This window comes from Suillus subaureus (assembly GCF_016647635.1).
Source record: "Suillus subaureus strain MN1 chromosome Unknown BJ212scaffold_3, whole genome shotgun sequence".
Taxonomy (NCBI): domain Eukaryota; kingdom Fungi; phylum Basidiomycota; class Agaricomycetes; order Boletales; family Suillaceae; genus Suillus; species Suillus subaureus.
The window spans coordinates 2,041,178-2,065,779 of record NW_024538559.1 but is presented as its reverse complement, the minus strand read 5'-3'; the positions used below and the strand labels follow the sequence as shown (position 1 = coordinate 2,065,779).

The window sequence follows — 24,602 nt, the reverse complement described above, 5'->3', positions numbered from 1 at the left end:
CACATGATTTTCCCTATACCAAACTATGGGACCAGGACGCCCATAAATATCCGACTCCAACGTTGTCCTAGATCGATCGTACAGCACACTAGTCGTCGTATAGGTTTTTTTTGTATCCTGCCTAAGCATTTATCACCGCACTCATGTGATTTATGGGTATCCTCACACTCCGAGTCCGAGTCTCGGACGGCCTGAGCTAATCAGCATGAATGAGTGTTGATCTTTCAAGTGAGTCTCAAGGCAGCTCAGACGTTATGACACAACTGAAGCAAGGGCAGTACGACTTCTTGCAGAATTTCCATCGTTCTGTACAGTACTTCCAAAGCAAGATGGAAGAACATATAAGATAGGTATTATTGCCGTCCTCGAGAGAAGCATTGATACACGTGAGAAATGAGCGGGCAAGTAAGTATTCGGCAGCGTATGAACGGAACACCTGTGACACGTCGTGTCTAACCGTTTTAACTAGAGAAAGGAGGGAAAACCATAAAGAAAAGATATTTCACAAAAGATGGAAACATTGAGCATGAGGATGCCTTGGAAAGAGGCAAATCATAATGGAGACCGCGAAGGCGATTGGTCATAGCTTAAGCTCAGTAAGAACTCTCCGGGCGAGCATCTGGTATTGCCAGCCATCGCCACCAGCCCTTCGGAACTGTATGCCGTGGAGTGGCAGCCAAGGAACCTAGGGTAAAGTCTATCAGATGTTTGAGACGATGACGAGGAGGAATATCATACCTTAATAATGTTAATTTCGAAACGGACTGATAATGAACTGGCACCGATAGATTCAAATACTTCACGATCGACTTCGCCGGTAGGCAAAGGTGCCGGCCGAGGAGTGTGCGGCTGTGGCGTGGCAGCAAAGTCACGGGGTATGGGCGGTAAGACCTTGCCTTTTACCGGTGTTTGCGAGCGGAATGGATCACGCTGTTCTTCATGAGGTGTCCCCGGCGCTGGTACGTTGGCTTCCTGATGCCGAGAATTGTCCGCCATAATGGTATGGGTATTAGAAGAGACATTGAAGAATGAAGACGATCCACTGCTGGGGGTGGCGCTTAATGCAGTCCCAATCGACGGCCTGTGAGGGAGCTCTTTCTCCAAGGGAGCCTCGTGCTCTTTTTCCTTCATACTCTCCCTCTCCCTTTCCCGATCCTTGGACTTCATACCGAAAGACATCTTCGACGCTTTCTTCACGAGCGATCGAGGCGTAATTCCAGTTTCGTTAGAGCCACTAGAAGCAGTTCTGCGGTGATGACTAGAGCGTCCTTGAACTTGAGTTGATTCGGGGACAGACGAAATGTCAATGGAGGGTACATGAATGCACTCAAAGCCACCCCGTGTCTCCCGATATTGAACTTGCATTCGGTCCAGAACCTTCTTGATATCAGCCTTGAGCATTGATGGAGGTTTTGTAGAAGTGGTCGCAACGCTGTCACACATGTCAGCACTGTCCAAATAAACACAAGACTTGCGCTCACCTGAACAGCCCCTTAAGATGCACAGGCTTGAATTCCTTATCACTGTGGTGCCCACTCTGTTCATCCTTGAAGCCATCGTCCTGATCGACCGCCTCCTGCTCAACATTCTCCTCCACCTTCTCAGTGTCTCCAAAACCACTCAACCCAGTTGGACGTCCGCTGCTCGTCCCATAACCAGTCGATGGTCGACGGTGTCGTCCAATGGTGCCACCTATACTAGGGAGCAAGGCTCCACCAGTGCTACTCCGGCGTTCGTGCCGCATCTGACGACCTTGGGGGTCAAGGATCGTGGCAGCTCGTCTGTGCACGTTCCCAAGGGGCTGGCTCTGACTAGCAGTGATAGGCTGAGGCGCAACGATGGAGGATCTGCGTACATCAACATCCGCGCCACGCTTCCAAGACGATTCAGCAGCCTTCTCGCCGTCATCTCCCGATGATCGCAATGGCACACCGCCTAACATCGTCGCTCGTTTACTGGTACTCCGTTTACTATCATCGCCCTTCCCAACCAGAAGCGTTCCAAACCTGCGCACGAGCGTTGCGCCAGCTGACAACGGACTGTCATGTGTATGTGCACGATCCCCCGCGGACAGAACCTTATCCTGCTCCGTAAACTCACCCTCCAGACCAGCCGAATGAGGGCCCTGCTCCTCACCATGCTCGTCTACACGACTTTCGCCACTAACAAACCCTCCACCCCATCCACGGAGCGCAGTTGGTCGTTGGCTCATGCTGTGGCTGCGGCGATGAGTGGACGCAGGTGGAGCGCGCGGAAGTGCCGTCGCTGGCCCCGGTGTTGGCGTAAGTGGCTGGGAAATTTCGACGTGCTTCGTAGCAGGTGGAGGTAGCCCCGAGTCACGCGCTCTCACTTGCCCATGGAATGCAGCAGAGGTCGGGGAAGCCGCTGCAGATGCTGCATCATAGGACATGTCGGAGTAGTGCAACGTCTCAGGTGCGGGAAAGCGCGGGAGAGGCATGCCGTAGTCTGCTTTAGCAGATGCAGAGGTAGCAAGCTGCTGTTGCTCCTTCTTGACAGGAGCAGGTTGAGTGAAAGGCTTAGCAGGGTAAGGAGGTAGTGCAGAAGTATCAGCGGCGGATGCATTGGCTGCGGTGGCCGATTGAATGGAGAGCTGGGAGCTAGCAAAGCGCCCGGGACCATAGACGCGCTCGCGCTCTAACTTCTCGCGGGAAAGGTAATACATTGTAACCAGTGGATGAAATCCCTGCGTTGGGTCGAGGGGGTCGCGCGCGCCATCGCCGATTGACAGAAGCGACTGAGAGGTGGGCGGCGAGTGAGAAGGAGTGGTGGGCGGCGATGAGGAAGGGGAGAACAGCTTCCGGCGATAAAAGTCGAATCCGGAAAAACGTTTCGACTTCTTTGAAGGGCTCATCGTAGACTCATTCTTGTGTGCATTCGTGGCCGATCCATCGAAGGATATAGCAAGAGAAGAGTTAGAGAACTCCAAACGGTGGTTTGCGCCATTGCGACCACCGCGCTTGCGGTCCCATGCCTGGACCGCGCGGACATAACCGTCAGATTCGAGAACCTTTCGGAGGTTTCGTTCGATTTCCTCATCAGTCCCAAATTCAAAGCCTTTCATGCCTTTGATGACTTGCTTATCAAGGTCATCAGGTCGGAGCGGGTCCCGGTGTATCATGTGTGAATCAGGAGGACCACTGAAGCCGCGAGTCATCCATGGATGCTCGAGTACCTCGGTCAGCGAGGCACGCACAGCGGGGTTGGTGACAAGCATTCGGGAGAGTAAGTGCTTGCATTCTGGAGAATCGATCAGTGAGCAACACGCTTCACAACACAATTTGGACGCACCTGCGCTTAACCACACAGGATACTCGACCAGCCCGCGCTTAATTTTGGCATGCAGTGCTGGCATACTCTGATCGTCGAAAGGCACTTTGCCGCATACGAGGACGTACAGGACAACTCCAAAACTCCATACATCAACCTCTGGTCCTATGTAGACTTTCGCGTTAAGGAGCTCGGGAGCCGCAAAGTATAGCGAACCACAGAAGGTCGACAGAGTGGAGGAAGGATCGTAGAGATTAGACAGGCCAAAGTCGATGATCTTGATGTTACCTGTTTCAGATATGAGGATATTCTCAATTTTGAGATCTACGATATAGAACAATGAGAATGTGAGACAATCCAGATACAGCAACCGCAGACCTCGATGAACCACATTGTTTCGATGGCAGTAATCTAGCGCACTTCCTATCTGACGAGCGAACTTGCGAGCGACACGTTCCCGCAACCGACCGTGACTGATAATGTAGTCGAGCATCTGGCCGCCGTTCACATATTCAAATACCATGTAATAATGATGTTGATGGACGATCATCTCACGCATGCCGCAGATGTATGGGTGATGGAGAAGCATAGAGAGGGCAGCTTCACGGAGAGTGCGTATCTCTTTCGAGGCATCTTTTGAGGCCTGCTTTGCGACTGCTTCTGGAGTTGCATTTGAACCATTTGGCTGGGAGGCCTGCGGATACACTCGGGGGAGGATTTTGACGGCGAGCTACGAACAACAACCAGGGTGTTCGAACGATAAACCATGCTTGATACGAACGTAGCACACACCTTCTCTTCCGTGACATTGTGAATAGCCAACTTGACCTTTCCCATACTACCAGCTCCAAGCGTCTTGGTCAAGGTATAGTCACCAAGGATGCGGTTTGAGCTTCGACCCTGCTTGCTGGTTGAACCATCTCTGATCTGACGGTGTTTTGAGTCTGTAGTCTGCTGTTTTTCGCGGTCTGAAGAACTTGACATTGAAGTTGTGGTACCAGCGAATGCCTGTGGAGGCATTGAAACCGGGCGGGGCCTGTGAGACGTGGCCTGCGGCCTTGGAGAGGGTAAAGGGCGTGGAATAGCAGTATTATGCGTCGTGGTCGTGGTCCTGAAGGTTGTTGTAGCTGCTGTTGACGGTGTTAAAGTATGTGACCTTGCTGGTGGAGGTGATGAAAGAAGCTGTGGCTGATGAGCCGAGGGTGGTTGCGTGATGGTCATATCAAACTCATAACCTCCTGCGTGCGACGGCGTAACCAAACCAGATTCTTCAGGCACCTGTCCTAGCGGCGCTGCCATAGAGGACGGGTAGAATGCTGCCATGAACGTCTCTAACGTTAACCAAGCACTCTCAAGGGCAGTGCTCGCTAGTCAGCGAAACCGCCTCCGAATCAACGTTTTAAAATCACTCAGGGCGGTCAAGCGTCTATGTTCGCAAACGGATATTTGCTCCCAGTTGATAATCCAACAGATATAGAGCCCTGATTTTCTCATGTATGTCTCACCAGGTCTCATCAGCTCACCAGTGCCAAAAATCCCCTAAGGTGGAAACGATCCATTTCCTTCTTCCTCATTCAGAACTTCAAAACGTGGATATGAAAATGGCTGAGGCCTTGGCTAGCGCTTCAAACTCAGAGGTAGCGATGCCAACCACTATGGCAAGGCACTGTAATCATAGGCCCGACACGCCCATGTGGAACAATTGCCCCAACAAGCTTACCTTGTACTCTCAGGCTGTCGAAGCATACAAATAGTATATGTATTAATAAGACTCACTCTTTGCAAATAACAGATTATCAGAAGCTAGAGAAGTCTTGCTTTCTGAGTCTGTCGCAGGAGCCAAAGATATCAAAATAAACACCGAATACTACTTCTGACTGTGTCCTTCTGCAGATAACCATATCACTGGATGGTGATTGAACATGGGCCAAGGAGGCAGGACAACCTATAGTAAAGGTATGAATTGACCAGGTACATGAACGTCTCGTGAAACAAACTTACCAGAGACAGCGCTACAGTACAGAGTGCGAATATACTCATTGTTATCATGAGAGAGCTGAAGGCAAACCCAATCGCAAAAGAGAGAAACTGCAAAACGAGATCTAACTGGCTAAACGCAGCGACGGCGAAGGGTACGTACCGTGCTAGTGATGAGCACCACGCGAACAATGTCGTCCGCCGTCTTTTGGCCTTTGAAGTCCTGGATTGTTGTATGGTCAGCTCCGTCCCGAAGAACCAAAAAAGCACACCCGCTATTCTGCCTTCCACTAGCTCCTGTATGGTCATGACTGTTGTCTAGAAAGCATATGGATGTCAGCAACTGAAGGTGACACGACATGCGTGGGAATATTTTGCCTATCTCGAAATGACAGTAGCTGCATGTGCCAGGCCCCAGGCAAAACTATCACGCTCCCTTAGGTCGATGCCAGCTCTGTCAAGAGAAGTATACGCGGCTTAAAGAATTACCCTCCTTTGCACTGCTAAGAACTCGAGATTCGTTTACCCTGACCAAAGTGGCATGCTGATCTTGCATTCATCTAGGACCTGACTGAGGAAGCCGTTCAAGGTACGGTCATAATGAATTGCATCCTTAGCTAGGCCTTCTTTGACGTACGCTACGGCGCTCGAGCTTGTCCTACCGTCGGTACCGAGCCGCTACAGTAATAACAGTACTCCAGGTATGAGTGAGTGTCACTGTTTGAGTTTACTCGTGTCAAACAGCACATCACACTTTTAGCAGCAAGTATACTTATATAGATACATAGCTGGGGATTTCTAGTCTAGTGTGGTACATAACTGATACTCTGTCAAAACGCAGATCGCCGTCTATTTGATACTGTACAAAACAAAGGAGATCCCACAACAATTCGTCGGCCTTGGGCGAAACAATGATGCTCCTTTTCACTTGAGCGATTCCGAGTCACTCTGGCCCGACTTCAAAGTGGGATTGTCTGATTGTTCCGCGTCCTCGCTTTTGTGCCGGTAATACCCAGGTCTCTCAACCCAAAGATGACGATGACAATGCCCAACAGTGTCGATGCGAAACAAGTCCACGCAGCTGCTCGGAAACCAACCATCAAGACTTCTGGCGGCTTGAATGCAGAACAATGAACGCCATGTGGCGCGACTTTCAGTCAAAAGACCGCCTGCAAAGTTGAATGAATTGTCTATCGGAAATGTTGCTACGCAAAACTCACTAGCAATGATGCCCAGAACAAAACCCACAGGTGATCCAACACCCAGTGCGCTGAAGGCCTTGCTCCTGTTTGCTCCTGGTGGAAAGTATGACGAACATAATCCGATTGCAGCGGGAGTGTTGGCGGCCGATCCTATTCCCAGGAGTGCCATATCTACGATGAAAACATCTGAACTTGGAACAAAGGCCATGGCGAGACTCCTGGCATGAATTTTGTAAGTTAACAATTCGAAAATTCAAATTTGACTACTGACCAAATCGCGAACCATAGAGACCCAACTAGGAACATGAAGCGGTTTCCAAATATGTCCCCCAGTCTTCCGCAGAATAAAAGTAAGCCTCCAAATGACAAACTATTTAACGATGTCAGTGCCTCATAGTTGTGTCGCAATTATTGTAGGGACGTACGAATTCACATTGACCGGCCAGTAAAGATTACCCTAGACAGATGCATATCGTGTTAGAGTAGTGTGCGTGGAATATAAAACAAACCTCTCGGAAATTAAGGTCTCTTCCAATAGTGGGAAGTGCAACTGTAACAGCGCCGATGAGGAAAACCTTGATTCCACGTCGAGTTTATGAAGTGTTGATATTCCGGAAAACAGTTATTCATACTTACATTCAGAGTTGTGACACCACAAAGGGCAATGATAAATGCAATATCCCGTGCACTCAAGCCCATGATCTGGCACTCCAAGTCGAGTTGTAGAAGACGACTGTGGGATTAGAATTCTGTTTAGGCTTCACACCAGCATGTAATTATCTATGTACGATACAAAGGTACGTCGGCTTTCAGTGTCAGCCTTTAATAAGTCGTAGATCCTACCTTTCGCATGGATTCTGAAACTCCATCATTTGATGATAGATCTTCTGTGATACCAGAAGGAGATCGGTACCACCGGGATCTGCGCCGGTAGGTGGTCCATTTCACCTGCTAAACTATTAGAGAAACGGTGTGAGTGAAGGACCGGTGGTTCTGTATTATCGTCTGTTTCAGACTCCATACAAGGAACCGGCGCTCGGCCGCACCAACTCCCGTTTGAATACCCTCCTTGCAAGACTATACATAGTCTCACATAGTGACTGATATGTGTCTTGAGGGAACTCGCTACAAGTCGAGCGCTTGCTGGTATGTTGCATATACTACATGATGCAGGTGATAATCCTATTGAAAATGAAATGACAGTTAGCTCCTGGCACAACGACATGTAGGTGACTCCTATGAACCATCGCTTCTCCAAACAAGCATAAGCTGCTTGCAGTGATCCGTTCTAGATCACTATAATTTAGGACCAGGGGAAATGAATATTTGAATGACCGCCCCTTCAAACACCAATACGGGTGTGAAATATACAATAGCCGTGCTGCGCAACCACTGGAAATATATTTCGCTTCGTCTTTTTACCTGAAAGATATCATAGCAACGGGATTATCTGTAAACAAAATGTGAGGAGCGGCTCCCTCTGAGTCACACTTAAATTCCTTCACATCACTAGGTAATCAATCTTACCTGTTCAACTCGGGGGGTTTTCGGCTAGTGCTTCGAGGTGGGCATCCGCTGTCATCGCTCCCAGCCGGACCAATTCGTCATGCGCATCTGTGAATGCAGCGCAGTAGGGCTCACCTGATTACGATACAAACGTGGTATCCGCACCAGAAGCTATTCCAAATGGAAAGGCGGGATATAGCAACGAAAAAGGAGCCCATACCATCATCACGAGCGACTCCTAAGTTAGATTCGTTCCGGCAGTGCGAATTCGCTAATGTCGGGCGAGTCTGTGCAAAATTGCGAATAATGCTACGGTGGTGATTGCGTTTATACTACGGTTCTCTGGATTTCTTCAAAAGATAATGGTAACACCAACGAGTTGTCCTACAAAAGTGCTGCATCACGGCGGCAAACAGAGTTTTGGATGGGTCACCTCGTCGAGGTCTGTTGAGAGTAGTACATAGTTTCGATTCTTCAGATGGCATCAGACCCTATGGTCTATCCGGATGAATCTGGATGATGGAGCTTTAAAGTTTCCCGCCCATACTTAATAAAAACCCGTCTGCAGCTTGGCGAATGAGCTGTAAATGGCGCCTTGTTGCTTCGGCGTATCCGAGCGTGACCTTGTTGCGCGTTTCTGCTCGCCCACCCAGTTTAAATTTATACACATCCTAGATCTGTATCATTTTGTGAGTCACTCATGTGTTCTCGCATACTCACTTGCACACCGAATATCGATTCCCCGCTAGCCGTGGGTACAGAGTCGTTGATCGTTAGCCCCCCAGGGAATATGGACCATGTGGTCTGCCTGGTGGCGCCAACACTGAATCCGAGCGTGAGCCTGCTTCGTTGAATGACCATTCGACTCGGGGGTTCAAGTGCACTTGCAGCTGCATGCAGCAGCCTAAGTATCTATACCAAGACCTATTCCAGGGAAAACAGGATATACTCGTCTTGATATGAGTGAACAACATCATTTTATTTGTTTAGGATCTCAGGCCTTGGCAGGTCGCTATCCCGTAATGGTATTTAGTAGAATATACGACTTCAAGCAGAGCACTACTGACGAACCTTTTCTAGGCCTAGTGGGCGTGCGCCTGGCTTCAAGTGGATTCGGCTGTAGGTACATAGTCACTTCAGCTTACTTATCCCACAATCGCGCGTCTGCCACCTGTCCGAGCGGTTATCGTTTGATCAAGGCACACAGTATATACCAATATCGTGTATACAGCTTCAATAATTTGAATGGGATAGTGTTCCAACCACTATTCAACTTGAACATCAACAGAATTCCGAATCTGGATTGTGCGGTCGGCTCATCATGTCTGACCACCCTGAAAGCTGTGGAAGGTGGAAGTTGCAAAGCCCAAGCTGATCGATGATGGGGCGGACGAGTTTGAACTGGCGAGGATGGGTTACACACAAGAGTTGAATTCAAAATGAGTGTCACAGTCTGAGTCTAGCGGCGTTGCATCAGTAAACCGGTGAGTTCTTGCTGGAGATTATGCTGATTATGGTGCTTTTACATAGTCATATATTGCTTTATATCACTTTATATTCCAATGTGACGAAAACCTTTCCTATATATTACGATATCTTCTTCCCACAGGTTCTCTGATGTGCTCGTTCTCACGGGCAAGTGGCTCTTCCTTTGAAATGGTCATCTCAGGTCGGACCTAATATAAATAAGCTTGATGCAAGCTATGCTCATTGCTCTCCGTGTATTTTACCAAAAGCGTTTCGTGCGAGGCTTGTCGCATTCCCTATACCCATTCTCATCGCGGCAGTTACATGGATTGCATTCATCGCTATTGTATTCCTTCTTCCTCAAGCCAATGTAGGTCCTGTTATTCACAGGTTGTTTGGGACCATTCTCGCTTTTGTTCTGACCTTCGTGTCAGCCAGTCGACTCTCTCATACGCTGAATTATGCCGTAGTCGCTGTTGGAATTGTGATCGTGTACAGCGTTGGCTTTTAGATACTGAGTGCTCGCAAATGGTTCGACGTTAGTTATGTTAGGCAGACATGTCCTAAGTCCTCGCACTCTTTTCGTTTCCTAAAAAAAATCACACTACTACAAGTCAAATAAATAGCTGTAGCCGCATAACAGCAGTGCCGGTAGATATCCTCTTTCCGATGCTCAAGAATATTGTTAGTCCATGATCGGTGCTAATGGTGTCAAGTCATTGCCGCCAATGCTTTACCCCCCTCTTCAGTGTCTTCACTCCCTCAGTTACCGTCAACTGGAATGAACTGCCAAGCCTGGTTGTCATAGAAGCTGATAGGAGGAGAGAGGATAATCTATACCCTTGAGTACGTGCAATTTGTCCAGTTTATCAGATAGGCTTACCTCGGTGAAGTTGTTTCCGTCAGGCAGCTCCCAGACGAGCTCAGAGTTATATGTCTGAATCCTGATGGTGTTGTTTGAGCCTAAAGACGCATGAAAGAGAAATGGAACTCGCTCATATTCCCCAATTTTCCTCTCGTGAAGTTTGAAAGTAGTTTCGATGGAGGTTCCTATGACTCCAGAGCCCTTGATTTTCTTGTTGTCAACCCCAGCTTGCAAAGTTACTGGACGCACTCACATCGATTTCGCCAGAGACTCCAGCATAATTGTTGCCCGCGAGGTTGACAAATTGCACCAGACCCTGTTCTTCATCGACAACCTGCAAGTTCCACTGCAGAGTCGGGTTCGGTGAGATCAAACACGCATATTCACAATATCTGCACCAACCAGCATGTTCTGGGTGGATTCGTTGTAGATGTAACCGACGACAGGAGCGCCGTCAGTAACATTGGCCCAGTGCAAATCGACATCTAGGGTGGAGTATTGGATGTTGTAGATCACGTATATGCCTGGAACTGGGATAGTCATGGTTGTGATGATGCTTTAGTAGGTGTAAGGGTTGGATGGGTTTCAACAAGAGCTTGCTCGATTGCGTCTTTTATACCTCTTTCTTCACCTACTAATGTATCAAACCTATTTTGTAAGTCACTTTATTAGGGACCCGGAGAAATTCAAGTAATACCATCGCAAGCGCTGCTTCCTCCATGCCGCATACACTGAACAGACCCATTCACATCGAAGTTGCGACCAGAGGAGGAATCCCCGAAGTAATTATTGCTTTCCTGTGATCGAGAAGCTTCATATTCGTTCTGATTGAGCATAGTCCAAGCAGTCCGCGGTCCTTACGAAGATTGAGACAAGGTACGACAATAAACTTGCTCTATTCCCTGTCCCGAGTGTGATGATGGTCTGGTAAGTGACTTTGATCCGTGGTGCAAGTGTATGAGAGATTATTGGCTGACTTTGTTAGGCTTCTTTAGACCGGGAGAATCTCCCGCAGAATGCAAGGGCTTCTTAACCTTACGCTTTCAAGACCTTTAGGTTCACAATTACACAGGCCCTTCCTCAATTGTATATTCTCAATCCCAAACAAGTCGGTTTGCGCGTATCTGGAGATGCAACGTGAAGGCTGCGTTGCGTCGTTCGCCCGCTTTACGTAGGTCGATGGCTTGCGTGCACGCAGGTGGTATAATGGGAACGTCTCGCGGGGCCGGTGGGCATGCATGATCAAATATGAATTCGATCAGGAGGTTCGGCCATTAGAAGGGTTCGAAAGGGTCCTTGGGAAGAGATGGATCGCATTATTGTTTGAATCGGAGTATTGAGAATATTTGCTGGGATAGTGAATGAAAGACCTTGAAAGAAACTAGGAGGAAACTATGCTCACACTGTGTACTGAGTCCTCGTTCGTGCATGAAGAGGGCGTTGGGTGACTGTAGACGATAGGTGATCGATATCAGCAATTTGAAACTCGATACACTGTATATTGAGTTGTTCGCACCATAATTGAGCTCGGGACAGAAGCCCCTGCAGTGGACATAGTGACACCAAGGAAATTTGCGACTCAGGTCAGGCTCGGATATACACGTCAAGTTTCAACCCGCCCTGTCCCCTCTTCGGCTCAACATCAACATCTCGATTCATAATTTCACACTTACACCTCGCAGGTCCATGGCATATATGCATGTACAGAACTAAATATCAATATGCTCAAGATACAACACCTAGACCGATTCGAATCGTGGTCGAAGTTCGCGAACAGGATAGTCCATTGATATCGGGCGGCCCTCATTACCGCACCTGTGTCATCCCACTCAATGGAGCACAGCAACAACACCCTCCTCGTATTCGCCGTGTGGGACCGTCATAGTATCAGCTTCTGAAGACGTAGGCACGTCAACTCCACCGTGTATAAATGTTTGTCTGTGACGTTGAAGATGCTGACAGGCAGAAAAAAAAAAGATAAACGAGGATAAACACCACTCTGCAACCCCTCAGACTGGACGCGACCCTCTGAAAATGCACGCGTGCTCTATGTTGAAGTTGCTTGCACCAACATTCACGTTCGACGTTCAGCGGCCGATCCAAAACTAACTTCCCAAGCAGAGTCAGGTCCCGCTGGGATATTAATGGCCGTCTTGTCCCCTTTCAAGCGGGACTTTCACCGCATCAGGTTTTAGGTTCACCGAATGTTGAAGCTGGAGCTTCAAGGTTCTTTTCAAATTATGGATGATTGCACGCTCTCACTGAAATGTAGATTCTTGGCCTGGGCAACCCAGTATCTAAGTCCCACCTTACAAGTTAACAGGATACGTAAATCATCACGACTGATGGAGAAAGAATGTTCGTCAGCAGGGCTTTGCCTTGTTTGCGCCGGTACCTCGGGAATGCAAACCGTACCAGTCTCTTCATCCCTCGAATTACATTTCCCAGCTAATTTTGTGTTTGCCAGTAACTTGAAGGGGACTTGGCTTATCGCCGCTCGAATGTCCATTCCTTTGCAACAGATATGGCACTGATGTGTTCGGGAGACCAGGGTTGAATGTGCCCTGTCGAGGGCGAAAAGGTGTAAGCCCAGGATCTGGTCGGAGTAATCTGTTGAGTGACGACACTTTGAAATCTAATCTGGGCAGTCTGTAGAAGAGAGGTGCGATGGAGTCTGATTTTGCAACTGTCATTATGGTGATGGACGCCTCTGGCGGAGTCTTTAACGGGTTTTAGGAGAAATACAATAATCGAACGCGCAAGCACCACCTGGTTTACGTCATGTCGAGGGGATGGCCTACATAACTAGCAGGTGAAGTTGGGGTGTATCAGAGGGTGTCGGGCAGAATCGCCAGCCAAGTTAAGCGTTGATGCACCGGGCCCTCAGCATGATAGTGTGCATCAATCTGAAGAACGATTCTGGTCCGTCAACGGAGTCCAATTTTTTCAAGATCTTCATGGTCCGCGGGGCAATGTATACAGTGTTCCTGAACTCCCTCTGCCAACATTCATCTTCTTCCGTATCACCGAGGGTAGTTGTCGTCTACCAAGATGGACTATGCAAATGCTAGAGTTGTGGCACCATCGAAACATCGACCGAAGCAATTTGTCCGATCCCGTGCTGCTCCCGTTGATGCAACACGTGTCCACCCACGCAAACTCCAAACCATCGGGCTTATTTTTTTCGCAGAACCTTTGAGTTCTTTCTTACCCAGATTCGGCCGCTCTGTTCCACACCATACCTTCGTACGGCAGTCCCTTGCCATTCGCCCATTGATTGGATGGAGTAACATATCCCACGGTGCCTTGTACGAAGATCTAGATAGCCATTGGACGGTGACCGTTGATTTCATATATGGCAGTTTCTGTAAGCTTGTCTACACGCTGTTGAAAAAAATTCCTGACGAAACTGCAGTATACTAGCTGCATTACCTTGAGGTGAATCAAGCGGATCGACATGTCGTTCATGACATATTTAATGATGTGTTCTTGGAGGTTCGTGGGAGGCATGGTCTGACCGTCTGCACTGCATGTCGGATGATTAATTTCAGGCGTCAGATGCGGCATCAAGAAAGTGCACCTAGTGAAAACAATTATAATGTTGATGCGGTGCGGTATTGTCATGTATCTTAATGTAGGTGTATATCGTCGAGTTTGCACTGGTTGCTTTTTTTATCGCCGGTCACGAGCACACGAGTTCAGCACACGACCATGATAGGCTTGGATAGTACACCCGATGCATAATCCGCGAGTGCCGTGTTGTGCAATTTGACTCTGAAGGTGGGCGAATGTTAGGCTGAATGCCGGCTTGCCTATGAATAGTAGCTGACGTTGACGCCGATGGGCTCAAAGCTTTTGAGCACTGAATATGATGAGTACTCTGAATCTGACAGCGTGAAAAGATTCAGGCCCAGTCCGACTGCAGTTGTATAACGTTCAACATTCGGTTGCGTTTAGATCGGCAAACTACAGGACCTTCTATATTTGGACCCAAACTTATTTATGTAATTGTCTTCACTTGACGGACGCAAATATTCTCAAGTTAACTAGCTTCAACTAACCTCTCGTCGCTCCTTTCAATTCAAACTATGGCAGATGTTACCGTGCTCGTTTCACCGACTCCACTCTATCCAAGACCTCATTCCGCACTTGGTTTCAGCCTGAATCTTGCTCGCCGCAGCCAGCCTGAATTCGCATCACCAGTCATGGTTACTCTTGAGACAGCAGATCCTTCGACGGCACCTTCTTCGCCCGTCGAAGTGCGAACCTTTGACGAAGCTCTGCTTTTACCTCCTAAGCGTTCATCCAGAGCGCACCGAAACCAATCAAGCATTTCCCGTTCGCAGTCTGCCCCGCCCAAGCAGGTTTCTTTCTCTGAACCTGTCAAGGCTCCCCCACGACGCGTATTCTCTACGTTTCCAGCTACATCTACATATACGCGTGAGCTCCCGCGACCAGCACCTTCTCTCTGTGAGTCCTCTCTTCCTGTTTACTTCTTTTCTGATACCGATCCTTATCCCACAGTTCGCCCCAGGACTTTTTGGCGCAAGACAAAGCGTTCAGGTGTCACAGGCGCATCCTATTCGCCCGCTTCCCATCTAGTTCGTCGGGCCACCTTCCTTGCTGCTGGCCTTTCCCTTGACGCACCGGCCGCTGACCTCAGCGCCCTTGGCGTAGAAAGTCGCGTCTCGGTTCTTGTCCTCGGCCCAGATCATATATTGCAGCTGTATCCCAGCGTTGGCTGGTGAGCGTGCATGATGGAAAATGAGTATGCCACACAATCGGGCGGAGGTGGGACTTTGACCCATTGGAATATTAATTACGTGTATGCATATGAACGTCAGGACGGTGGTCTAACCTCATCGTCGTATCCCCCTTCTTCTACATCTCTAGATTCAACCCTTATAGACGACCCTACCTCTGTCATTGCCCCTGCGTTCACTGAGGCAAGTGCAACCACAGCTACCATCATTTCTATCACCGCCCTTCCTCCTCTTAATACGACTCTGCCTCACGACGTCACAAAAGTTTCCTACCACCAGCACCTTGATGTCATATTTCTAGCGCCGCTCTTTGCAGTGTTAGGAATTTTACTTGGGGTGGGCGCCGCGAGTCTGTGGTGGAAGTTCCGGCAAACCGGCGATGCGGGTTCTGGTATATGTGGACTAGGTGGCAGGAAGACCGGCGGTGGGAGTAGGATTAATCTTGAACCTGGTCCAGCCTATGCACCCGCGCCCCCTGATGAGGGTGATGGCGGTGTTGACGATGTAGAAGGCCCTGGACCACATTCAACTCGCAACAGGAGCATGGAAGAAGTTATACTCTTTGCAGCGAGCACACCCAGCAAAACAACGGTACACGGCACGCGGTATCTCTTCCCCACGCACATGCGTGATCAAGCCACCAGCGATGATACTGTGACCAAACCTCTCTGTACACCATTCCTTATAGGTGCAAATCAGTTCAACTCGGCTGGGGCCGGGGGCTCTGATCATGGCGACCCGTTCACGTGGACGCATAGTGCTTCTTCTAGCGTATATGATGCAGAAAGGGCAGAGGCAGGCCAGTCTCGACGCAGCATGTTCCAGAGAATCTTAAATCCCTCGATCTCGGCTAATGGCAGACAATATGCTGCGGTCAGGATGCACGATTCCTCCCCGAGTAACCATCCCCGCCTCAACTCAATCCCCACTTTAGCCCCAAACCTCGACCCCGCAAATACAGTGAACAGTACGACTCCCTATGAGGGAAGGAGCAGCGCTGTGGATGTTCCACTGCGCTCGCTTGAGGGTGGTGCGGGAGGGGAGGTGCAGCGGCCTGTGAGGGCGTGGTTGGAAACACCTGAAGGGGTGGCTGAGACACCTAGGGGCACAAGATATGGGGACGGAAAGTCTCGCAAATACAAGGCCACCGGCGATCAGCATACTGGTTATGCAACAATGACAGAAACTCCACGGACCCCCATCTCGAAAGTCAGTCAGTTCTGGACGCCTCGTTGGAAGAATAAAGCCGTGCCGCTGCTCTCATCTTCATCCCCGGCTAAACCTTCTCCATCCATACCGTACATTATACAAACTCCTTCACAACCCCCGCGATCCCCATCACCAATGCCGCGATCTGCTGTATCCACTTCGACGCGTGAAGGACCATCTAAAGAGCGTAAGCAGCAGGACCTTCTCGAGAAAAGAATGGAATCTGAGCCCAAATCGCTGGAGGGTGGCATATCGATTCCGCAAATCGACTCTTCCGTTCTTCCACGTAGTCCCCCGTTCCTGATGTCTCCCCCCCTCGAAGCCGCACTACTCTTCACTTCTACGTCATGCGGCGCGCTCAGTTTTGCCACACTTGCGAATTCAAGCCCGAAGCTGGTTTCACGTTCTCCGCCAACGTCCAAAACAAAGGTTTTTGCGGGAACTTACAACAGTTCCTTGAGCTCAGAGACCAAGGCGAAGGCCAACCTGGGATCGCAAAAAGATTCGAACGCAAATCAGAGTGCGTATGTTACTTCCCCTGACATTTCGCTCTTCCCGCTCCCTTCCTCCGCAAAGAAACTCAAGAAGCGCAAGAGTCAGAGTAGATCCAGGAAAGGGAGGAAGAAAGAGATTAATAGAGGGACTGAGACTTCACCGATGCTCCCGTTCCCTTCATACCCTGACCAGCTGGTGCAGGCAGGACAGAAGACCTCTGTTTCAACGACTCTCGCCTCGAGCACCTCGCAACCCATGATCTCGCCCACACCCACTATGCTCGCGATCCTGGCTGCGGCCCAGAGCTTGGAGCGCGTGAATGAGATTTTGGTGAGAGGCTATAGTGAACGGGCCCCTGGCGGTGGAGACATGGACGACGAGGAGAGGATGTTGAGAGGGGGTATTGTTGTTGCAGGTATCGAGGAGAGATCAGGACATGGACGATATTTGTAGGATGTATGAATTGGATCTATCTTTGTACTCTTCGTTCAATCTCTTGTTGATTCGGCATCTGGCAGCTCGTATGACGACCTGTGGAAAGGTGGGTGATTCCTGCAAGCCAAGTGCGAGTGGCATCCGACGAAGTGAAGAAGATCATAGTCATTCTTCCTGCAGAAGCAAAACCCAGTGCAACAGAACACTGAAGCCTTGTGCTGCGAGCGTTCACTGATCCAAACTATCGCAATGATACCCTGACACTTGGTTCGATTTTCCTTTCATTCTGACGAACACGACATATGCGCAATACTGCCAATACTTTATCAATGTCTACCATTTAAATATTTATGGATGGAAGCTTGAGGATCATAATATAAGCGGCTCGGTGTCAGTTGGGTCCGCTCTGTCAATGCTGTGCAGCGCTCTGATCGATCCTCTTCTCATTTTTGCTTTTCATCACATCCTTAGACTGGGAAATAAGTGGACACGAGTACACGCCGCAAATCATTGACAACCATCTATCGCACTATATAGCAAACATCTCGGAGATTACGGGCTACCAACAGCGCGACGGAGATCTTTGGATGTATACGACGAATTATATTTGTGGAGGAATGAGTGTGAATTTCACGCAAGGAGCGAGAACATGTATAATCAGCTCAATGCTGAACAACGGCGCGTTTTCGAACAGGTTTACCATGCAATTCAGACTCACGAGAACAGTTTTTTATTTGTGGAGGGTCGACTAGGACGAAGAAAGACTTTTGGTGGAAGTATTATCTCCTCCAACATACCGTGACGGAGACATCGTGTTGATCGTTGGCAGCCCTCCGCGCAACCGCTTATGACCGTGGACGCACAGCTCACCACATGTTTGGAATGCCTATCACTGATGACGCTCATCTGAGTTTGTTGGCACGATGGGTGGAGATCTTGAAACAAAGTCATATTTTTGTCTTTTCCACATCCTCCCTTGATACTGGCGTCACATATCATGCACCATCCCATTATGCGATCATCGGTCAAACTGTTTCAGATGGACAGACTCGGTTTTCCCTTTGAAGCTAGACTGGTGACCAGCCCCACCAGTCTACTTTGAAGCACGCATACTGTAAGTGATTGCTTCCGTGTTTTTTCTTCTCCTGCCAGAGATGGTCAGTATCATATGCAATGTGCGTGCACGATCCTTGTGTATTTCTTTCAAGTGCTTGATGCATTACGAAAGAGATACAGCTGCTTGGCGTTCAGCCTTATCATAAAATAAAAAACATCGTATGTATTTGTGCTGTCCCGGGACGGTCATGTAGGTTGAACTACTCGCAACAAGCTGATGATGATGTACTACTATCATCTTTGTAGGTCCACGTATGACCGTTGCTTATTGTGTAAGTGAATGTTACATTATGTGTTTCGGTGGCACATTTGAACAGCCTTCACAGTAATACATCAAGTTCGCTGATATCGATAACGTGTATTTAGTAATACTACTAATACTGTTATAATCATAGTGCGTCAATCAGACATTCTCAACATTCACTTCCTATACTGCGCATTGCCTCATTGTAATGGATATCACTGAAAAACAGCAGTTGTGAGTGATACGCGCATAAATGTCATGATCTTGACCTTACGTTTTTAGGATGATAACAAATATCATAGGTGTTCTGATATACGACCATATGATGACCCTTCCAGAAGAAATCAAGTTTATTTGGTGTCGTCCAAGATTACTGTCTGCAATGCTCTTTTTCGTCAATCGTTATTTTGCCCTGGTCGGCAATATCTTTGGTTTGATTATTGATTTCCTGCCCGCCGTTTCGTACGAGGTTCGATGATTTCGTCATGCACTTACCCGGATAGCAGGCTCACAACTTATTTCTGCAGAGGTTTCAATTTTTCCTGAATATATATTGTTGTTCTTACCAAAGGCTTAGCTGTTCGAGATACATGCTAGTCAGAGAGCTATTCCTTTTTCTTCAACAAATCACTGTTTGCCGTGAGTGAAGAGTTGATCACGAGAAATACATGCCCTGAAAGATTTTCAGTTACATTGACTCTGCGCATTTATGCCCTGTACAATCGTAGCAGGCGCCTGCTTAGTTGCATGGTTATCATCAGCCTTGCTCTTATGGGAGGAGCGTTTGTACGTGTTCGCACATCCTTTCGCACTCTATATTCTGCTCATCTTTTTAGGCGGGTTCTTTTGGAGATAATTCAAATACTGTGACTTACATCCAAGGAAGTGATTGTCATAACACATTCACAGCAGAGACGTATGTCATTTCCTTCATCGGTATGCGCGCATGCTCAACTAAGTCGTGGCAGAGCCGCCCGTCAGTGAATTTTCAGTCACGTTGCATGCAAGTTGATGACGCTACTACCTTATCCACTTGCAGGTGCTGGGCTGGCTTGGATTGCATATCCTTGATATCATATTTCAAGATGGTATTTTTTTTCGTCACACCTGTAATATAAATTCTGAACCAAGCAAATGCAGGTGCAATGTATTTCGCGTAAGATCTCTAGTAAAACTGTGATTCGAGTGAAACTGATCTGCGTTCATTCAGAGCGATGACATTGATTAATCTACCCAACATTCTGACGTACTACGTGAGTCAACGAATGAAATATCGAGTCGCACGCTCATACCATGATTTAGTGTGGTTCAGTGAGCACACTTGCATCTTACAATCAATTTAGCTATTCGCTGACGATTGACAAGTATATCACCAGGGGAAATCTAGCCACATTGACTAGTTGGTGAGTGATTGGCGCGATAAATACGGATCGATTTTGAATATGACCCCAGCATGTCCGTCACTTTCGTCTCTCGGCTGGTGCTTAACCTGCACGAATCTACGGATGATGGCATTTTCTCCACCACCATCCGGGATGATGACCTCAGCCTCGATGTCTTCACCACCAGAGTCAACGTGATGTCCTCTCACAATTGACATGCTCGTTCTGGTTGATTGGATTCTGTTTCTGGATGTCAATATCTTTTTCAGAATCACTTTTGTTTGACGTTTCAGGATACTGATAGCCATGATGCACGAGTAATATAATCACTATTATATTTTGTACTGTTCTCTACTTGTAGAGCGTCTATGTCACTGCTACTCGAGTGCTAGTTTGAACTGCTTAACGCGTTGCAGTCTGCAGAAGAGTTCAATCTGATGATGATGAATGTCTCACGGTGGCCAGTGAGTCACCGTCACTTGGTTTGATTCCCCGCTCAGCTTTTACGCCTCGTTTCGTTTCACGAAAATCATACATGTTCACTTGCCAGTGGTTTAACAGTGTTCATAGCGCATACATCGCCCAACGGTGTCCTAAACCTTTCACTGTTCGCTTCTTGCCAGTGTGTATTGAGATGAATTCGTGGTGGGTACCCACTCATGCCAGTGCAGCGGCCTCTATGCTTGCGTCCCTCATAGGATTGACACTACGGGCACAGTTCTATCTTTTCATTTGTGCCACACGAGATCTGAAGGGAGTACTGTTCAGTATAGACAAAGCTGGACCTAGCTGGAGGATAACAAAATGGCGCATGCTACCGTTTGATTCCGAATTCCTGACCGCCGACCGGCATATTTGCACCAGCGCTGCGCTGCTAAACCGATGCGTCCCGACTAGTCTACTATGTCCCCGTATTATCAAAACACTCGATCTGCCCCTTTGGACCTTGATCAATTGCCATGGTGGCGGTTATTCTTGCAAGTGACGGTGGCACACAACTGCCTTGTAGCAGCGTAAGGGTCTGAGGAATCATTTGTGCGGTAGCAACACTCTAATTCCTAAATGGACTAGCTATGCACAACACCATCAACGTTCAGGATGCTTTCGACTTGCAAGGTTCTGCTTAGTTCCCCCCAGTTAACCGTGTGTAATCGTCCTGACTGGCTAGTGAATCACTGATGGATGTGGGGAGGGACTGAAATACGGCTGTGTAGTATAACACCGATATAAAACCGCTCTGGTCAGTCCCAAGTCTCAACATCACTTCCTCTCATGATATCATTTTTGTAATGTATACTTCTGACTTGGAAGCGCAGCAGGTGTGGGTGATAAACGCATAGATTTACTATTTATGCTGATCGCACGACCTAACATCGCAATTTATCAGGTTGGTGTACTTGTATTCTATAGACTCCAACCATAATTGACATCAGCGGCAGTGAATTAGATCGTGATGGGGACGGAACTCGTTTGTATAGACAAATAGACACGACGCGCCAGCCAATCATGAAGTTGTTCTTGACGCAAATTGCCACCGCAATGTGATAGATGGAGTAGGGTGAGAGAGAAGAGCAAATGCTATCGATGGGTGGAAATGAGATATCCATGAAAATACGAGAGGATGCGCATAAACTACACTAATGATATTGATGTTGCAGGGTATTCCGCCCTAGCATGAGATGGAGATGCCTGTTCGGGGTGCGGCACGGAATTCGTGCAAGTAGAAGGCTGCCCTGGCCCCTGCGAGTCATTCTTTGCGGTATCGTTTGTAGTGCACCATTCGCTAAATTCAAGCAACCACACGATCAACGGGTCAGTCTTGCTGCCAAGAATTCGATGCCTACCTGTTTAGCTCTTGTAACAGATTTACTTCCAACATCCCAGCAGAACGAAGAATATCTTCTCTTGGATCATCCACTTTACTCACGAGGTCTTTCAGCACGCGGAGACGGTTCGTCAGCCAGATGATCTGGAGAATGCCAGTACTATCTATGGGTGTCCTGTTTTTCTGCCGATATATGCCCCCTGACATGTAGATCGAGAGGGTCAACATGGTCAACGAAGCGGCCAATGCAACTGCCAACTGCATCTCTTCAGTAAAGCCTGATCAAGTCAGTTTCAATTGGCGTCTTACAGGCCACGAGTTAATCTGAAACGTAGGTTGGCGGAATTGAATGCTCCGTATGATGAAGTACCTACGCTGAGATGCCACTTCATAACCTGCCGAGAAACGACAGTGCTGCCTGGTGTTGGGTCAAAGCCACCAGCATCGGAGCCGAGTTTTGCACCTGCATCGTCTTTCAACTCTGGTACACATGATAAAATAAAACACTTTACCCGTCCACACCAGCGATGCGAATATCTTAGAGAGACTAGATTCGAATCGGTGGCGACTACAGAGAACTTTCTTTGGGCCAGATGGAGGTCGTGGCCTGGAAGCTTGCTCATCCAAAACCACAGGTAACCCGATTTCTTCCATAAAATACCTGAGAGACGGGGCGTCAGTTTGTTAAGATAGCCCCTAACGTGGTTGCCTTACAGCTCGAGAAGAGAGATTCCGTAGCAGCTTGCTCCAGTTTGGGTCATACAAATCTTTACGGGGTGCATGGCTCCAGTCCTGAATGGATATGCAAGCTTCAATGTGTTCAGCGAACGAAGGTCATAATTGCTAGTAACACAACTGCTAACCCAATTTTTATTACGCCTATACTGACCTAGTACTTCTGGCGGCGACCAGATATCTCGAATATTGTCACCCTCTGGCGCCGTCCATGCCTTCCAGTCCGAAGGAGGAGATAGAACCGGGGGCGGCAAGAGTGCCAGTAATTGGCCTGTTTCCATATCGACTTTCGCCGTATGGTGTTCAACATATATGTTGCAACCTATTAAATGAGTGTCAAGCACAGTCGAGATGATCGGAGCTTGTGGGCTGTCTGTCGAGACCATTAGCGAGCGGAGCTGGGTGGTAGTGAGAGCACATACCGGATTGATATTCCCAGTTCATATGCTGTAAGGTTGCTGATTTCAAGGAGTCATCAACATCGATGGACATAGGAATCATGAATACGATGGTGGGCTAAAAGTGGTATGGGTAGCTTAGAGAGCTATGTATAAGCAAACAAAAATTGAAATATACATACTCCGGGGAAAAGGTCAGACATGGAAAGACTGACTACCAACTGATCTTGATCTACTCAAATGTAAGATACAGCTCTTGCAAGTGAGGGAAGAGGCACCGACAGGAAGGTACCAGCCTGGCTGGCCATTTCTTAGACTGCTCATTACCTGAAATTCGAGGTTCAACCACGTAGTCTCCGAATTGATTTGCATTCAGCCTTGGGGTGTAACTCAACTCAGAATTACGGAGTAACCCACACTCTGCTCGGAAAGTAGTTGCATCTACAGAGGCGTTTCCTGTGGCGCCATCTGCTTGAACAGTGTCATACAGGGTGGCACCGTTAAGTCCCGCGTTCGACAAACTGGTAAAATGACCCAGAGAGGGAACAATGGCGCTAATGGTGTGCCACTGAAGCCCCGTCATGTCAACATTTGAGCCAGGCCAGTGAGAGAATGTTGTTGCGGACATGTTTGTGGTTGTGGTGAATGTCTGCAGCTGCAATATGGATGATGAAGCAACATGAAGCGCGAATATACATCCCAGATAGGTGGCGATCCATGCGATCCACCACGATGATCCAGTAGTGCTTGATTGCTGCCAGAGGCATTGTAATGCAGAACCAAGGCCACTCCATGCGTTAACATTGTCGTGGAGGATGGCCAATTTTTGATGCTGAATCAAGTTCCGGTAGAGTGTCAGGCGTTGCATCAGGTAAACGAGTATCACACAGTACAGCTTTATAAGTCAAGGTCAATTAAGTTTAATTTGTACAAACAATTAACCTCACCGCATAAAAGGCCTGTGTCGATGCGCCCAATACCGACATCCATGCATCATTCTCAGATGTGGCAAGGTGGTGCTCGACAGCAGAAATGCTTAGCGCCAGGAAAACAAGATGGATAAGAACAAGAAATCCGTGTATAAACACACACAGAAATGCCGATATCGAGTTTGTTGACTTGTGCAGGCATCGACGTTGAGTTTTTGTTGGTGTTTGTTCATGTACAGAAGAACCCAAGAGGCTCCCAGTTGGCTGCAATGACACGGAGCCATGGTTTCCCTGCCGCTTCGTGTTCAACATGTTAGGTAGCAGGGAAGAGAACATGCTAAAGGGTGGATAATCAGCTTATCACCATGACATTGCTTTTATGTGCTGTGTCAGTCCCCATTACAAGTATACCACCATGATGCTATGCAGGTCGATCTTGATAGGCTAGTGGTATCGATGACACTGCACGGCCGTAATGATTGATCGAATACTATGTTAACAAGGGTGTCCTATAGAAAGTACGTGATGATACTGGTCAGCCTATAATTAAAGACTACTCCCATTATATAGGATGCTGATGATTAATCGAAATCAATCACACACCACGGTATCACCAAGTACTGCCAGTGAAAGATCACAGCCTCATACTTCTGTACAAAGTTGTATCTTACTATGGATACATATTGTACGAAATCCTTGTCAGAACAAAGTCTGTGACAGTGTACACTGTACAGAAACAGTAAACAAGGTTCCTGCCGACGAAGCT

At 48.1% G+C, this 24,602-nt stretch overlaps 8 protein-coding genes across 8 annotated transcripts; 2 read left to right on the top strand and 6 right to left on the bottom strand.

Annotated features, from left to right (window-relative positions):
* Positions 1-256: 256 nt before the first annotated feature.
* Positions 257-4,672, bottom strand: BJ212DRAFT_1323456 (uncharacterized protein). The gene is made up of 6 exons (XM_041334497.1): positions 4,081-4,672; positions 3,667-4,018; positions 3,310-3,612; positions 1,482-3,258; positions 739-1,432; positions 257-685 (listed from the first exon to the last, which is right to left on the bottom strand). Exons 1-6 carry the CDS (start codon positions 4,609-4,611, stop codon positions 581-583), a joined length of 3,762 nt encoding a protein of 1,253 aa, XP_041198660.1. The 5' UTR covers positions 4,612-4,672; the 3' UTR covers positions 257-580.
* On the bottom strand, positions 4,673-5,601 carry BJ212DRAFT_1323454 (microsomal signal peptidase 12kDa subunit). Its single transcript, XM_041334496.1, has 4 exons — positions 5,542-5,601; positions 5,429-5,488; positions 5,290-5,376; positions 4,673-5,233 (listed from the first exon to the last, which is right to left on the bottom strand). Exons 1-4 carry the CDS (start codon positions 5,572-5,574, stop codon positions 5,156-5,158), a joined length of 258 nt encoding a protein of 85 aa, XP_041198659.1. The 5' UTR covers positions 5,575-5,601; the 3' UTR covers positions 4,673-5,155.
* Positions 5,602-5,691: 90 nt separating this feature from the next.
* BJ212DRAFT_556276 (major facilitator superfamily domain-containing protein) lies at positions 5,692-7,219 on the bottom strand. The gene is made up of 5 exons (XM_041343504.1): positions 7,104-7,219; positions 6,977-7,042; positions 6,893-6,924; positions 6,739-6,837; positions 5,692-6,685 (listed from the first exon to the last, which is right to left on the bottom strand). The coding sequence occupies exons 1-5, from the start codon at positions 7,164-7,166 to the stop codon at positions 6,190-6,192; spliced, it is 756 nt and encodes a 251-aa protein (XP_041198658.1). The 5' UTR covers positions 7,167-7,219; the 3' UTR covers positions 5,692-6,189.
* A 2,829-nt stretch (positions 7,220-10,048) lies between these two features.
* BJ212DRAFT_556246 (uncharacterized protein) lies at positions 10,049-11,032 on the bottom strand. Its single transcript, XM_041343503.1, has 6 exons — positions 11,003-11,032; positions 10,708-10,953; positions 10,559-10,651; positions 10,436-10,506; positions 10,324-10,384; positions 10,049-10,274 (listed from the first exon to the last, which is right to left on the bottom strand). The coding sequence occupies exons 2-6, from the start codon at positions 10,846-10,848 to the stop codon at positions 10,203-10,205; spliced, it is 438 nt and encodes a 145-aa protein (XP_041198657.1). The 5' UTR covers positions 10,849-10,953; positions 11,003-11,032; the 3' UTR covers positions 10,049-10,202.
* Positions 11,033-13,260: 2,228 nt separating this feature from the next.
* BJ212DRAFT_1261307 (uncharacterized protein) lies at positions 13,261-13,509 on the bottom strand (the record flags this gene model as incomplete). Its single annotated transcript, XM_041330170.1, has 1 exon — positions 13,261-13,509. A coding segment is annotated over one exon (249 nt), but the record flags the coding sequence as incomplete, so codon positions are not given.
* Positions 13,510-14,327: 818 nt separating this feature from the next.
* Positions 14,328-15,366, top strand: BJ212DRAFT_556212 (uncharacterized protein). The gene is made up of 3 exons (XM_041343502.1): positions 14,328-14,775; positions 14,830-15,130; positions 15,199-15,366. The coding sequence occupies exons 1-2, from the start codon at positions 14,394-14,396 to the stop codon at positions 15,051-15,053; spliced, it is 606 nt and encodes a 201-aa protein (XP_041198655.1). The 5' UTR covers positions 14,328-14,393; the 3' UTR covers positions 15,054-15,130; positions 15,199-15,366.
* A 3,549-nt stretch (positions 15,367-18,915) lies between these two features.
* On the top strand, positions 18,916-20,348 carry BJ212DRAFT_1323397 (uncharacterized protein). The gene is given in 9 exon segments (XM_041334495.1): positions 18,916-19,036; positions 19,042-19,096; positions 19,171-19,206; positions 19,256-19,353; positions 19,404-19,547; positions 19,607-19,707; positions 19,778-19,820; positions 19,933-19,970; positions 20,020-20,348. 8 exon segments carry the CDS (start codon positions 19,042-19,044, stop codon positions 20,162-20,164), a joined length of 660 nt encoding a protein of 219 aa, XP_041198654.1. The 5' UTR covers positions 18,916-19,036; the 3' UTR covers positions 20,165-20,348.
* A 1,233-nt stretch (positions 20,349-21,581) lies between these two features.
* Positions 21,582-24,038, bottom strand: BJ212DRAFT_1476222 (uncharacterized protein; the record flags this gene model as incomplete). Its single annotated transcript, XM_041339341.1, has 12 exons — positions 21,582-21,732; positions 21,794-22,032; positions 22,084-22,098; positions 22,149-22,237; positions 22,287-22,435; positions 22,489-22,583; positions 22,638-22,882; positions 22,932-23,025; positions 23,090-23,139; positions 23,190-23,802; positions 23,855-23,942; positions 23,998-24,038. 12 exons carry the CDS (start codon positions 24,036-24,038, stop codon positions 21,582-21,584), a joined length of 1,869 nt encoding a protein of 622 aa, XP_041198653.1.
* Between the last annotated feature and the right edge of the window lie 564 nt (positions 24,039-24,602).

Coding starts and splice junctions, on each gene's coding strand:
- BJ212DRAFT_1323456 (XM_041334497.1), bottom strand. CDS start 4,611: ATGGCAGCATTCTACCCGTCCTCTATGGCAGCGCCGCTAGGACAGGTG. Junction 3,613..3,666: donor AAACAATGTGGTTCATCGAG/GTCTGCGGTTGC, acceptor TCTATATCGTAG/ATCTCAAAATTGAGAATATC. Junction 686..738: donor TCGAAATTAACATTATTAAG/GTATGATATTCC, acceptor ACTTTACCCTAG/GTTCCTTGGCTGCCACTCCA.
- BJ212DRAFT_1323454 (XM_041334496.1), bottom strand. CDS start 5,574: ATGACCATACAGGAGCTAGTGGAAGGCAGAATA. Junction 5,489..5,541: donor AGCTAGTGGAAGGCAGAATA/GCGGGTGTGCTT, acceptor ACAACAATCCAG/GACTTCAAAGGCCAAAAGAC. Junction 5,377..5,428: donor TGGTGCTCATCACTAGCACG/GTACGTACCCTT, acceptor CTCGTTTTGCAG/TTTCTCTCTTTTGCGATTGG.
- BJ212DRAFT_556276 (XM_041343504.1), bottom strand. CDS start 7,166: ATGGGCTTGAGTGCACGGGATATTGCATTTATCATTGCCCTTTGTGGT. Junction 6,925..6,976: donor GAGACCTTAATTTCCGAGAG/GTTTGTTTTATA, acceptor GCATCTGTCTAG/GGTAATCTTTACTGGCCGGT. Junction 6,838..6,892: donor TGGCCGGTCAATGTGAATTC/GTACGTCCCTAC, acceptor ATCGTTAAATAG/TTTGTCATTTGGAGGCTTAC.
- BJ212DRAFT_556246 (XM_041343503.1), bottom strand. CDS start 10,848: ATGACTATCCCAGTTCCAGGCATATACGTGATCTACAACATCCAATAC. Junction 10,507..10,558: donor GAGTCTCTGGCGAAATCGAT/GTGAGTGCGTCC, acceptor AAGAAAATCAAG/GGCTCTGGAGTCATAGGAAC. Junction 10,275..10,323: donor ACGGAAACAACTTCACCGAG/GTAAGCCTATCT, acceptor TCAAGGGTATAG/ATTATCCTCTCTCCTCCTAT.
- BJ212DRAFT_556212 (XM_041343502.1), top strand. CDS start 14,394: ATGGCAGATGTTACCGTGCTCGTTTCACCGACTCCACTCTATCCAAGA. Junction 14,776..14,829: donor GCGACCAGCACCTTCTCTCT/GTGAGTCCTCTC, acceptor CTTATCCCACAG/TTCGCCCCAGGACTTTTTGG.
- BJ212DRAFT_1323397 (XM_041334495.1), top strand. CDS start 19,042: ATGATTTCGTCATGCACTTACCCGGATAGCAGGCTCACAACTTATTTC. Junction 19,097..19,170: donor CACAACTTATTTCTGCAGAG/GTTTCAATTTTT, acceptor TGCTAGTCAGAG/AGCTATTCCTTTTTCTTCAA. Junction 19,207..19,255: donor TCAACAAATCACTGTTTGCC/GTGAGTGAAGAG, acceptor AAAGATTTTCAG/TTACATTGACTCTGCGCATT.